The 14,443-nt window shown below is 36.0% G+C and overlaps 1 protein-coding gene across 1 annotated transcript in view; it reads right to left on the reverse strand.

The window, feature by feature from the left end:
- The window catches only part of UBR3 (ubiquitin protein ligase E3 component n-recognin 3), a 101,351-nt gene that overhangs the window by 84,917 nt on the left and 1,991 nt on the right, over nucleotides 1-14,443 (reverse strand). Inside the window, exons 2-6 of the mRNA XM_054174682.1 lie at nucleotides 6,863-7,002; nucleotides 6,305-6,463; nucleotides 4,909-5,052; nucleotides 4,283-4,332; nucleotides 423-489 (exon numbers count right to left, since the gene is read on the reverse strand). Of these exons, the coding sequence (XP_054030657.1) occupies nucleotides 423-489; nucleotides 4,283-4,332; nucleotides 4,909-5,052; nucleotides 6,305-6,463; nucleotides 6,863-7,002 (560 nt within the window). The remainder of the gene's footprint in view (nucleotides 1-422; nucleotides 490-4,282; nucleotides 4,333-4,908; nucleotides 5,053-6,304; nucleotides 6,464-6,862; nucleotides 7,003-14,443) is intronic.

Genomic DNA, 14,443 nt, shown 5'->3' on the forward strand with positions numbered 1-14,443 from the left:
ACAGTACAGAAAGACCAACTAGAACCACAGACAACCATTCTCACCTGCCTGAGAACACAATCATACTGTACAGTGATATAATGGAAAAACAAAATTAAAAACAAATACATCAAAAACTTGTTTGCCAAGCTGTATTGCAACCTTGCCAGCCACATAATGAAAATGGACTGAATTTTAAGAAGTCAACTTACAGTATGAAGGTGACAAAAATCACTGGTCAAATAGTCCCAGACAGTGGTACTCACCCAACAGAAATCAAAGTTGCCAATTACCTGTTTCACATGCCATTCTTTTTCAGACCTTGCTATGTTTAATACCTGCCATGTCCAGCACTACTGTGCTTGAGAATTAAGTTAATAGCCCTAGATAATTTTAAAGGTAGACAAAGCAAATATAAACTGAGATCAGTACTTTATAAATACCTTTGGTGGTGCTGCTTAGTTTCACCCTCTTGCGCTTGCCCACACCTTGGCTACCATCCTGGTCCTCCTGAGGTAGGGGAAGAGTTTAAAAATTGACAATGGTATGTTTAGAATTTTATTGCCAAGAGTCAATACACTCAAAACTCTGGTTTAACTATCAAACTAAATCAGAAAAGCCCTGAATACACTCTCTTACTAAAAAATTACTTTTGCTGTGCACAGAAACCATGGACTGTGCAACTCATTAGAAAAAAAACAAGGGCTTTTTAATGCACTTTCCCCCCCTAAATGCAACATTATCATCTGCAAGTTCAGACATCTTCCATCTATTTAATTAATTTTGTTTGGTTACCCGTTTTGATTTCTGAAACAGATTTCTACAAAAATGTTTAACACTACAAAAATTTTAACTGTTACAAATCCAAGGTTTCAGCAAAGGTTACAAAATGAAATGCAAGGTAAAAACACCAACACCACCACCACTTCACAAAAATCTAAGACTGGGTGTTTTAACAAGAATGTGTCATTACAGGACTACACCAAATGCTGCACGGATCTTTACTAGCAGTGGTAGTCCTAATGAAACAGTGGAAATCAGGAAAGATTACTACTACAACTAATAAAAGGAGAAACAATTTAAAGAGAGATCTGAAGTTAAAAAGTAAGTAATCAATATCCTTCTCCTCTAAGCAAATGCCATACTATTTTACTTACAAACTTCACTTCAACAACAAAGAACCTGGTACTCAGGAAGAGACTGTGCTTCCTTGGGGAGATAAGATTACTCATATTTTGCATCTAGGGACTGACCAAAAGTATCATGTGAATTAAAGGTCTGAATTTTCCTGTCCTTTTAGTACCACCACCTGAAGATTCATTTTAAGATGGACACATATTTGAACTCTTCACTGTCCCATGGTCTTTGTGAAAATGTGCAACTTCGTACTTCAGTCAGGAGTCTGTGATTTCACAGGATGTTGCCATTCCCCCATCAGAAGGGCCAAGTACTCTAAAGCAAAAATCTGACCTGCTGAGATACTACATTTTAAGTCTCCTGCCCTGAAAAACAGGAATCTAAATTCCTGTAGCAAGAAAGTTGATAGCTGGAGTACTCAAGACCTCTTCTATTGTCTCAGTTAATCAAGAGGGTTGCTATAGGGGCCTTAACCAGAAAACGATGCATTTTTGTGTACAAATTGCAATTAACATGTTGGACTGTAGCCTCCAACACCACTGCTTTGGCAAACAAAATGCATTTCACCCTCTTCAGTACGAGTAAAATTTAAACATGTAACACTCTTCACTGCAATTTAGGAAGTGATTTCAGTAATAAAAGAAAATTGGAGTGACTTCATGAGAAACACTTTCTTGAAAACTCGATTTTCCTCAGTAACGTTAGACAGTTGCTTTCCATTGCCACAGTAAGGTAGTTTTAAACCTTAATGTCAAGTGCAGGAGTTTTAAGAGCCTTGAGATAGCAAGTGCTAAGTCACACAGTATCTGCCATGCCCAGGGATAAAAAGTAAATGTAGAATACCTTGTTTTCACCCATTGGATAATGCTGTGTAAACATACTTGAATTAACAGCAGAGATCTACGTATATTTACTTTACATACTAGAATATTAGTAATATGTGTAAGGTGTGCCACATCTATTGTAAATTCAGGCAATACACTTTATGTATTACTGGGTAATATACATAGATTTTGTGCAGTTACATTAAACAGCAGTTGGAGAAAATAGCTAAGTAATAAGGCATTGAGTGCTCATTGAGCTACAAGATCAGCCAAACTAAGATACCCAATACAAAAAGACTTCTTTGTTAGTGTGGAAAAAGTGTTCAGGGACTGGATTTTGACTCCTTGGAATACACAAATTTCTTAAATAGAACTACATTAGAGAGGGTCTTTTTTCTGTCCTTTTACACAAAGGAAAATATGAAGAGCAAAAACTAATAGAAGTAAAATAATGGTGAGCTCTCTCCAAAATACCACAGGATGGCACAAACCATTTGAGAAGCAGAAGTGAGCTTTCACTGTTTTGAGGGGAGGGGAACAAAAAACAACGCACAACCCACATGTGTCTCAGAATACATCCATCCTTCAGATTCATTTTTAGCTTAGAACCATCTACCACTGTAGAACTAAATACTAAACTGCACTAAACTTTAAGTTATTTGGTTCCAAATAACAAAAGGTTGCAAAAGGACCACTCTAATTTGTATCTTACATAAAATTTGTAATCCAGCTTTTCACCTGTGAAACAATGCTGCCTTTAAGATTCAATTGAGTAAAAAAGAACATCAACCTCTTGAGATTCATCTTAAATACCAGAGGAAGAAAATCCAGTTAAAAATGTATTCTTGCCACACCTCTTAATTAGAATATATATTTACTCTGCTGTAAGAGAGTATAAGAAAACAAAAAAAAAAAAAGCAAGCTGTAAATGCCCTAAGTTACATGGAAGGGCAAGGGAGAAGAACAAAGGTCAGAAACCAAGATAACTTATTCCTCAAAGAAGCATTTCTCTAACAAGACCATTTTTCTAATAAACATTTCAGCTTTCCATCTGTGCATTTCTGTTCTAGCTTTTGGATTAAAGGACTAGACTTTCTTTTCAGCAATTCATGTTTTTCAAGCAGACCATGATCAAGAAAAAGATTACCAAATAAATAATTAACTCTCTTCAGAGATGCCACTAACTGAGGGCTGTGGGTCGGGTTTTTTTTGTTTCCACACCTTTTAATTGCATACCATACTGTATCAATGTGATTTGATCTGAAAGGAAAATTCATATACTAAAGAATATTTAGAGTGCCTATTCTATGTTACTTCCTCATCTTTTAAAAAAATTTTCTAAATACACATTTTAACACAGGGTCTTGTACTTTTTACAATGAATCTTGAAACTTTATCCCATGTATGTGATTATACGCAGAAATTCCATTTAGAAAAATCACAGCTGCACCAACATCATAAAATACCTACATGTGTATTTATATCTTGGAGATCAGAAAGAAGAAACCTCTCTAGAAAATAAGCAGCTTTAACTAGCAAGCTATAATGTAGTTGCTGTTAATTCCTTGGGGGGGGAAAAAAAAATTCCTGATAAATAAAAAAATTCTTTTCCCTAAAATACATCTCTGTCTCTACCTTGGACTTCTTTCCTAAAAGAAATGTCAGTGATACCCAAATCTCTCTTCAGACTTAACAACTTCAGTTTATTCCCCTCTCCTCATCATTTATAGGAACTTTGCATTATTTTGAAGTTTGTTATGCTGCCCTACCAGAATGGCTGCTAGGGCCTACTTGTTTAAAATACACTTTAAACAGTAGGTCAAGAAGACAATAAACTAATAACCCCTACTAGAATTAAACCTTCGTATCTACTACAGCCCAATCTAAAAGGAGATTCCTTCCTTTTTACTTCCACTTACTGTGTTTGGTCAAGTCTACACATGGGAATTTACCTGTAAAGTAATTCTCACTGCTGCTACCACCAGTTCAGATGGATTCTGAAGTACCAAAATCTGCTCACACTATTCACAGTATCACATGCCTTAAGTCTGGCTTTAATGAAGTCCAAATTACTTCATTGTGACTTTTGAACTACCTACACAAGTTTCTTCTATATTACATACATAAATTAAACTGAAATAGTATCAGCAAGAGTAAGGATTTTTCAAGAGGTCATTAGCAAATGAAAGGCATGAGATGTGTTCCTTTATATTGCCATTATTTCTGATTATTAAAATGGAGACAGTGTGTGATAGAAGACTTAAGGTCTGTGGGATTTAGCTGTAAGCTCTTTCTCCCTTTAATATTCTGTTGCAGTTACTATGTTTGAAAAACAGTCTCACCTCATCTGAAGAATCCCCTTGTCCTGATGCTGCTGTAGCACCTGCTAAACCTTTTGAAATAAAAAAATTTAAAGATTGCTTTCATAAGTCTTATACAAAAAGAGAGTATTATACAACATTTAATGAGCCACTATGAAATGCTACACTAACTTTCTTGAAGATATACAGCAGTGCACTGAGAATTTGGAGTAAGATTTCCAGGTATTACAAAGTAGGTTTCACTGCAGAACTTCAACATACTGAGCTAATGGAGATACACTCGTTCAGAAATGTCAGAAAATTCTGACTATCTTCAGTGATCAGAAAAAAATCCACAGCAGTTTTGTAAAAATAGATGGCTTGACTTAGTTGCAATGACAAAATTCCATTAGGAGTAATTTCATCTTGCCTACTCAAATTCCACTAATTCTATGACTGGAAAATGATGCTTAGTATAATTAGCAACAAAAAGCTAGTATGTTGAGCATTGTTGATAGAATTAAAGTAAGTTCTGTCATTCAGTGGTACACCAAGTAACAGTTACTTCTTTAAGTTTCATTATGAGTTTTCTTTTTAAAATAATAGAATACTTTATATAAAACCCCGAAATAATCAAGTCCACCCTTAAAATATTTTTCTACACGAACCTTGAACTGCTAATGTGCTAGTTCCAGCTCCTTGTTCCTGAATACCACATGCAATTTTATCCTCAGGAAATGCCAGTCCAGAGCCCTTCAATGCAATGAGGTACTTTTCATGACTTTTCTTTGCACACGCATTCTCTCCAACACCTTGAATACATATGTAAAACAGCATCAAAGTACAATAGCAGCTACCTCGTTCAGATACTTCATATTCTATAAAAGCAATCAACAAAATGGTCCTGATGTTTTTATAAGCTGTTCAACTACAAGATGTAGGAGCTAAAAAGTCTTTCAAACTGCTGAACTTAAACCCAAAAGACCAGAAACCTTCTCAGATTTCCCTTCCAGGGACATTTTCTTCTAAATTGTGTACTTTATTGCTATATAACCAGCACCACCCCATTAGCACAACAGTGAAAAACGGATTTCTTTTGCTATTTCAGAACAGTTGGTTTTGGACAGAGACCTACGATTTCCAATGAGGGGGAAAAATTAAATCACCACCAAAACCAAAAACCACATAACCAAAAGCAACCAATGAAATGACCTAAGAAACCCCCAATGCATTTGTTATATAGGGGGAAAAAACCCGAAACAAAACCCAAACTTTAGAGGCACCTTTCCCAGGTGCTTCTCCTTTCAAATAAAGTCTTGGAGACTGTCCATTCTTTAACTAGCTATTGCCCAAGCCAATAATGGCAACTTAAATCTAAAGTAATCAATATTTGTTCCATACCTATGCAAAGGACTCAAAAAGACACCTTCAAACACAAAGAAAACAAGGTGGTGGTTTCAGATTAATAGTGACTGCCAAACACTTTCAGCTGCATTGTATTTGGTACAGGATGGAATATGTAACTGGAGGGAAGTGTTAAAAAAAACAAACCACCCCAAACACCACCACCATACACACACACACAAAAACCCCAAAACCCACAACAAAACACCACACAGAAAAAAAACAAAAACCAAAAAGGCTTTGCACAGAAGTGCAAGACAGACAATGGCCTTTTGCCATTCAGGTCTCCTCCAGAAACCTTTTTAGGAGCTAATCCCAAATATTCCACTTTCAATAAGCTTGATACGCCTTATTTGGTAGTACTAAGTCACCACATTCATTTAATTTAAAAGAACAATAGATTTATTGTAAAAACTTTTTTGAAATGATGTGTCAACATATAGTTATCTGGAACACATAAAATAAGAGGGTTTTCTCTTACAGGTCTTAATAACAAATGTTGCTAGTCTCCCCTTTCCACCACCAACAAAAAAACATCCTTTAAAAAACATTTTTCTATGTTTTGAGGAGATAAAAACCTGCAGAAACTGAAGTAATAAACAAAACATATGCATTCTTCATAATTTTAAAATTTAACTATTACAATTAACATAAACATACCAGAGCTAAGATCTTTGTAGAACTGTTGGCTAGTCAAAACCTGGGTAAGAACTGATCGCATTGCTCCTCCCATTTTGGTCAAGTCTTCTAGAAAGGAAACATGAGGTTCCAAAACCTGGAGGATTTTGTGAAGGTCCTTCTCTGATGGCAGATCAAGAGCTGAAAACCATATAACAAGAACTCTTGATGTAAACTTAATTTGGCTAAAAACTTCACAACGCAAAACAGCTACGAACAACCATAAAAGAAATTCATTTACATATTCATAATGCTCTAAAATTCATATCCACAAGTTTCAAATTAACCCAAATTTCATTTTCTGGACAGCTCAAAGTGCTAGGTAACCTTTAAAACATATTTACAAAGCTCTTCAGCAGAGAGCAAAATCAAATTGCCAAGCCAGGCAGTAACTTGGTTAGGAAAGGATGCACAAAATTTGACGACAACCTATAGCTAGCATTCATGTATTCATTCATATATAAATGACTCCCACAGACTGCAGAACAAGAGCTAGCGGCATGGTAACATATGCTAGATACATGCAGATTTAAAACATACCAGGCTCATTATACCCCTCTCTTAAGTGCTGAATAAGACTAAAGATGAACTGTGGAAGAACTAATTCTGACATCATCAACAAGTCTTTTGGGACACATGGAACATTAGAATTTGACTTAATCCGATGTCTTTTACAAAACCTGGAAAACAGAGGAGAAAAATGTTAGCCAAGCACAGCAGTCATTAACGTATATTACGAAAACCATTACTTTTCCCATTTTTTCTGAGAGTATGTACTTTACATTAAAGATACTGCAGAAATTGTATTCTGAAATTCCAACTACTATGTTCAAATCATTTTATTCCGAGACCATCAAATTGCAAAGTTGTCATTTTTTTCCCCTTCTCAAACATTTCAGTTTCTTCCCATACACATTAGAACCATCTTCCATTGAACACTGAAGAAGCAAGAACACTGAATTTTTCTTTTATCAAGACAAACCTCCCTATTTCTAAACAGACTAACTGAAAATATGTAACTAAACCAGTTTCTCTCCTTTCCATAAAGGAATCCTCCTTCTTTGAGGACCATTAAAGTATCATCATCTTCAACAGAAAGAGGAAGTAAGAAAGAGCCCACGTACCCAAATGTAGTAGAGGAAAACAGAAAGGAAAAAAAAAAAAAGAGAGGATAAAAGTCCATCAATTAAGATGGCAGCTTCACAAGACTAGCTAGCATCTTCACAAAACTAAAGACTAAGAACTTCTACTTTGGTCTTACATATTAGCGGTAACATTTTGTATTAAGAAAAGGTAAACAAATTCCGTACTAGCCAAATGATTTCTAGCTTATGTATACAGCCTACCCTTCCAAGGAGGAGGGAAAAAGTGACTGACAGTTCAGTGACAACTGACAACTAACTTCATGTTAATTAACACAGACAGAGATCGTTTTTACTTTTGTCATCCACTTCTGCAAGTGACATTCACAGAAGTTATAAAAAATAGTTAACTTTTTCACTTTCATCATTCAGTTTTGTCTTGTCCACATACAGAAACCTGAACTGCTGTAACTAACAAATCTGCCTTGATCTGTGTTGCAGTATGGTACCTCATTTACTATCTTAAAGTTATTTGGTTTCCCTTTCACCACTAGACTTACAAGGAAAGTTCAAAAGTAAATACAGACTTAAAAGACACATAAGGAAATAATTACTATGCAATAGTTTTAAAATCTTCTACTGGTCCCTTCCACAAATTTTGCATTCAGTCAAAAGACATTTTCACTGGTTATGATCACCAGGTAACGGAGCCACAGTAACAAAACTCACACATAAAGGCATTTTGAATCCCAGCCTCTAAGTACAAGGTCTCCCTTCACAGGAAATAAAAAACCTCCATTCCACAAGAAGCACACCACTCATGAATAGGTCCATATACTAATTATCCTAAATTTAACATATGCTGTAACTGACAGTTATGAATCATGTCTTCTCCAGAGATTTACATGAAAAGCATTATTAGCTTACACTGTGTGCTGCTATTACAATGTTAATACAGGTTCTAGAAAATCAAAGAAGAACCCAAATTCAATTCACTGTAAGGAAACAGACTTCCACTGTCACATGCAAAAACTATAGCAGTTCCAAACAGGCAACAACTTCTACATATCAGGCCCTAAACTTTAGAGTAAGAATGTCAGTATCATTTTGCAGGATGAAACATTTTTTCTATGTATGGTTCAAAGGCTGTGGTATTACTGTTCAAAATCAATATACTATTGATTTTGTTCTTAACCAACAGTTAGAAACATGTATCCAGAAAGGATCCCAGAATACATCCTTACTGACTTTAGAAAAACAGTTTCAATGAGAAGGAACAGACTTGCGAGTAGAGCCAAAGCTGAGCCTATCCTTGAACGGACCCACAAACTTGTTGAATTTTAGCATTTTGATAGACTAGAGCAATTCAGAAGAGTAACACAATCTTCTGATGCAAAAACACTGTCTTTGTAAAAAGGATGGGTGCTCTGCTACATAACTACTGTAGTGTAATTGCACTGAAGTACAGCTTACCTTTACCAAGTATGATCAAAAAGCCACAATTCACACACAATATATTTGTGCAGTAACAGACAGCTAGCTAACTTACAAACGAAATAGCGATTCTCTTCGGTGCATCTTTCCCAAATATCATAGCAATTGCAAAGTAAAGCCCTTGCAAGTCAAAAGGGTATCAGTTAAAACTGTTAATGGAAATATTAAAATTATCTTAATTCACCCATTTGCATGTATACAAGTAAGTCTCCAACCATTTTATCCAACAGGAACTGGAGCCTTTTCGGTTGTGAAGAAACAGTCCTCCTTAAACGAGCATTATTGTTTCCTTGTACTGAAGAGGGCATTGACAAGAATACCCTTCAAATCTATCTTTAAAAAGTGATTTTCATTAAGTTCAACATTAAAAAAGTTCAAAATAAAAACATTTACATTCAAATGCCCTTGCTCTTCCCAAACCATGAGTTCATACACAGTCTCCTTGCCCAGTTGCCTTCAGAGTCACGTTATCTACCTTAAAGCACATGGACAATACATCTTTTATTTAAATAATAGAAAATAATAATCCAAAATAGAGTAAAGAAAAATATTGTTCTAGCAAGATTTAAATAGGTCAAACACACAGCATGTAGTATTTTAGCCCAAATACTTCACCTAAGTTCTAAGCAACTGTATAGTTTTAGGCAAATGTAAAACCAATTTTCATTTGTTCAGGATTTGAGCACTATCTACAGATGTCAATAACAATTAGCAACTTGTGCTGAAGATACCACTTTGGTCAAGCCAAATCTTGTCCAGCAGACAAGATTCATATACATGTAATTTGCAGTTTTATTTGAAAAGTGTCCATGGGTTTCAATCCAGAGCTATTATCATGGCAGGCACTGTGCAGAAATGGAGAGATGTGTCCTGATGAAGGCATCAGAAATAATTATTTGGTCCTTGTTATTGTAATACCCAGACTGCTATCTCTATTACTTCAATGTAAAGAAGGCTCCTATTATTTTTCAAAGATGACTACCCAAATCCTTCTCAGAGAAGGGCACCTACCATACTATTATTTAAGATCACCTTCAGCTGTCAGATACCATTCCAGGATATTAAAAAAAACAATGTAAAAATCCTGATATTCTGCAAGAGATAAGGAAGAATAGCCTGAACTCTGACTCAACCTATGTCGTCATTTAGAAAGAGCTAAGGGACAAAAGCTCTAGAAGAATGTGCTCCCGAAATATACACCCAAACATGTTTTATTCCATTGCCAACAGATCAACAGCTCCATGTACATTACATATGTACCAGACAAATAACAGTCCACCCTGACATAGCAAACTTAGAATCCTGGACAGCTCATTGTTTCACAAAAAGGGTAAAGGGAGCTTTGGAGGTTTGAAGAGTCAAAGCAAAGGAACTGCAAATCAACACTGGTTGGCCCAAATCTAAACAAGATTGTTCCACAGACCTCCAAAATATCAGCTCTTTTTAAATTGAATGTATACCAAAGTATGCTACAAAGCAACAGACATGTCATACAATAAATAAACCTATTTCAGACGAGGCAAGATACACCACAGTTTTATTTTGTGAGCTTAGACTTCAGAGTACTGTTTTGTTCTTCAAACCAAACAGGGCCTATCAGAAAAAGCTTTGAGGCAGATTTATCATTTATTTTAATTTATTGTTCAGTGACTAACAGCAAAGCTTCAGGCTTCTAAATGTTTAAAGTCATGTATTTTGATCCATTTGAGCATCCTATTGAGGCATTTGAAACAACTGCATGCTATTCCCAAGGCATGTATATCATGGGGTCTAGTCAGGTGACAATTCAAATTATCACTTGGCTGTTAACCACTTGGAAAATATTGCAGCAACTGATTTAGAGGTTGATGCAACTCTAATAGAAACATTCTTAGAAGAAATCAAGGTAGGCAAGTTTGTGAGATGACCATATGCCACGATTAACCTGAAATCTTTTTTGCTTTCTGAGGATAAGGCCTAACAGCAAGCTCTGCTAAAACCACTGAATATTATTATGGAATCCTAAGAGGCAATAAAATATACTGAGCTTTACATCTGGGGATGGGGGAGAAGGGCTAAGGGAATCAATTATTTACTGAGGCTCTTCAAAATATTGTGATCAATGTGAATTCCAGAAGGAATTCCTACACCTTGTATGTATAAGATCATATAGAGAAGGTTTTGTTCTGAAGAGTTACACCCACCAAAGTACGCAACCATGGCTTTATTCATACCCTCATGTCCAGCTAACAGGCAGTACAGCTCAGGCTTCTCCTGAGTCACTGCAGCCAGAAGTTCTTAGTAGCCTAGAAGACTTCAAAAGCAAAGAAGCTGAACAGAGTTGATAGAGATCCTACAGAACACCATTTGTACCAGCTCTGGTACAAGGTACAATCCTGATTACAAGCACATTTTTATATAGCTTCCTAATGCTCACAGGCTGAACTCCTTGATAATATGTAGCCTGCTGAATTACCCATCTGTTTCAGGAACTTCTTAAAGAAAGGTTCAAAAGAGCGCATTTCCCTCCTTCATGCTGCATTACCAAACCTAACCTAGACCTCGGAGAACTGAAACCTTTTTGTCTACTGTTAAATAATACAAGTGGTAGAGTCACAGTGGCAGGAATAACCTTGAAGCAGCAGCATGCTGTACGTAAACCAAACAGGTGATTTGCTGTTGCAAGACATTGCATCAAGTAACCATGTAATGTACTTAACGCCAGTAAAATAATTACTTGTATGTCCCAGAACTCAGCTGCAAGCAGACCTGACTTTTCTGAAGCAGATCACAGCTGCTACAACCCAAGATGATACAAGAAACTTTAACTGATGAACATACACAGAATACATCCAAAAGTAACAATAACAGCTTTCTCAACAGCAACTTTGCTTTTATGTCACTCTATGACCATTTTCTCAAGTCTAGAATAGGAAAAAGGTCCTTTACTCTTACTTAGCAGCACACAGTAAAATACATACATTCTTCCATAGCTCCTAAACAACATGGCAAGGCTAATTCTGTTTAAAAGAGTTCCTGTAAGGAAGTGTCTCTGAAAAGGGATGAAAAAAGGAATAGTCATAAATAGAGAATTTTCTAGCCTTTTCATGAAGGATCTCAGTAGACCTAACAGATACATCCATCCCCAGGAGAGACATAATGGGAGCGGGGGGAAGAGATTCAGAGTGCAGCTCAGACAGGAATTCCATGATACCTACACGTATGTACACTCTAAGACACAGAGGTAAACAGAAAGATAAACACAGAGACAGGACTGCCAAAAGCCTAGAGGTAGGTACCTGAAGGCATTTTTCAGTATATGGCATACTGCACCAGTTAGCCTTCTTATAATTGTAAGGGTTTTTTCACTTCACACATGCCTACCAATAAAGAAATGGCCCACTGTTTCAAGTGAAAATTGATAATTTCTTAGATCCTTTGATACCAATCATAAGAGAAGGCAATGCTGTAATGTCAGTGGAGCCATTGACTGCTGTAAGTATCATCAAATGCACAGCAAGTATCAATGAAAAAGCCTGTTAAATGAAATTCTTAGCCTGGCTTTTTGTCATTCAGGATATGCAATCCTTGATGGAGATATTATTCTCTTTGTACTGTAATGCAGCACTAAAACATCTGCTTCCCACATGATTAATTTAACAAATAAGTCAACACACAGCGAGGCATACTCAGAAACAGGACACAGGGGAATGAAAAAAATGAAGTATAGAGACTCTAGTGTATCATGGTGTTGCCTGCAGACTTAAAGGGGAATTCAGAACAAGACAATCGCAGAAACAAGACAGTACTCATCAGTAACAAATCACTGACTAGTTATACTCTTACTATAACCAAAAAAATGCTCCAGTCTGAATTTCCCCCTGTCCAATTGCATAGGTTTTTTAACTCAGAGGATGTCACCTGCTGAAAATTAAGAGCATATGTCTACTAAGAATGCTTCAGAACTGAAGATTTTGCCTTCTTCAAAACATTATTCGCTATCTCTGATAAAGCTGTGAAATTTAATCTGCCCATGGATAGACATCATATGGGAGAGCACTACAAACTATTTTCACCTACTGACATATCACTGGATCTTAAAAATCTGTTAAAACTTGTCACAGATCAGACTTTTTAATACTTTGACAACCTAGATATTTTCTGAAGCCTAAGTCACATTCCAGTAGATCAGACCAACTGCAATTTACTTGTATGAAATGTGCATGGGAACCCAAAGTTAAACAGAGTGACAATATGATGTTTCAAAACCAAACAGGAATTCCACAAAACATGTAAAGCAAATCAGCATCCATCTGTTATACTGTATTTCAGCTTCCTTACATAATGACATCAGAAAATTAGAAAATAATCTTTTATTACTGATTAACTCTATGATTGTTAGAGATAATGTTAACACATACATCCTTATATCTCAGACCAAACCACCTCTAGATTTAGGGCCACCCTAATGAAAATAAGGCATTCCAGATGGTAAGACAGAAAGATTTCCTTTACAGCAGATCAGTTAATTGAGTTAAGACTTAATCAGGAGCATTTTTTGAGATGTATCAAATCAAAAAAACTCTAAATGTGAAGACCAGATAAAGAGAACCAGCAGAAACAAGATACTGTTACTGTAATATTCATACACAGTAGCTACACAAAATTGCATCTGAGCAGGCAGATGGTAAATAACTTTCATAAGTAGACTCCACGTTTGATTCCCTTGCTATTAATAGAAGATTAGGCTGTGGTAGCCAAGGTTATATCAGGCTAGACACATTCTGGATTTCTGAACCTACCATGAGGCCTCTTAACTTCAATGTGTAAAGCATTACCTTTGTTAATTGTGCAATTGATTTGTACACACAAAGTTAAGTCAGTTTATCTAAAAAATGCTTCACTGAAGCAATTCAAGCCAACAGGCAAACCTCTGTGTGTTTGCACAGTAATGCTTTACACAGATTTAAGCTTCACTTACTATGTCTTGCCAGGAAACAGTTTCTAGTTCACTTAATTGCACTATCTTAACATCAATTATTTAGGTAAACAGAAGCAACCTTATGTGGAGTGCAGGCACTGCATATACTATCATGTATTGTCCTTCTGTATGTCCAGGACTGGAAAATCCGCTCAACTCAGCAGCATTGTTTCTGAACAGATACTGTGGAATTCCTTATCTAGAATGATCAAAACTCCTGAAGGGACCTACCTCACACCCAAGACAACTTAATCTCAACCTTCCCTATTAAAAATAATAAGTAGGGTAAGTATAACAAAGGAATGAAAATATTCTTACTCTCCCAAGCTGGTTAAACTGCAAATTCTTACTCTCCCAAGCTGGTTAAACTGCAAATTTAACAGCATTTTTCATTCCTTCTTTATTAAAAAAAAAACAACAACACATGCACCTTATAATAGGGGAAAAAAACACACCAATTGAGAAAGTTATAAACTCTGAGACAAAAGCAACATCAGAACCTTTTAGTATTTACCTAAAGCAGGTCAATTTGTCTGTGCTGTTAAAATCCTACCACTAGGAGGAGCCCTAAATCTATCCCACACT

This window comes from Dryobates pubescens, chromosome 2 (genome assembly GCF_014839835.1).
Source record: "Dryobates pubescens isolate bDryPub1 chromosome 2, bDryPub1.pri, whole genome shotgun sequence".
Classification (NCBI taxonomy): Eukaryota; Metazoa; Chordata; class Aves; order Piciformes; family Picidae; genus Dryobates; species Dryobates pubescens.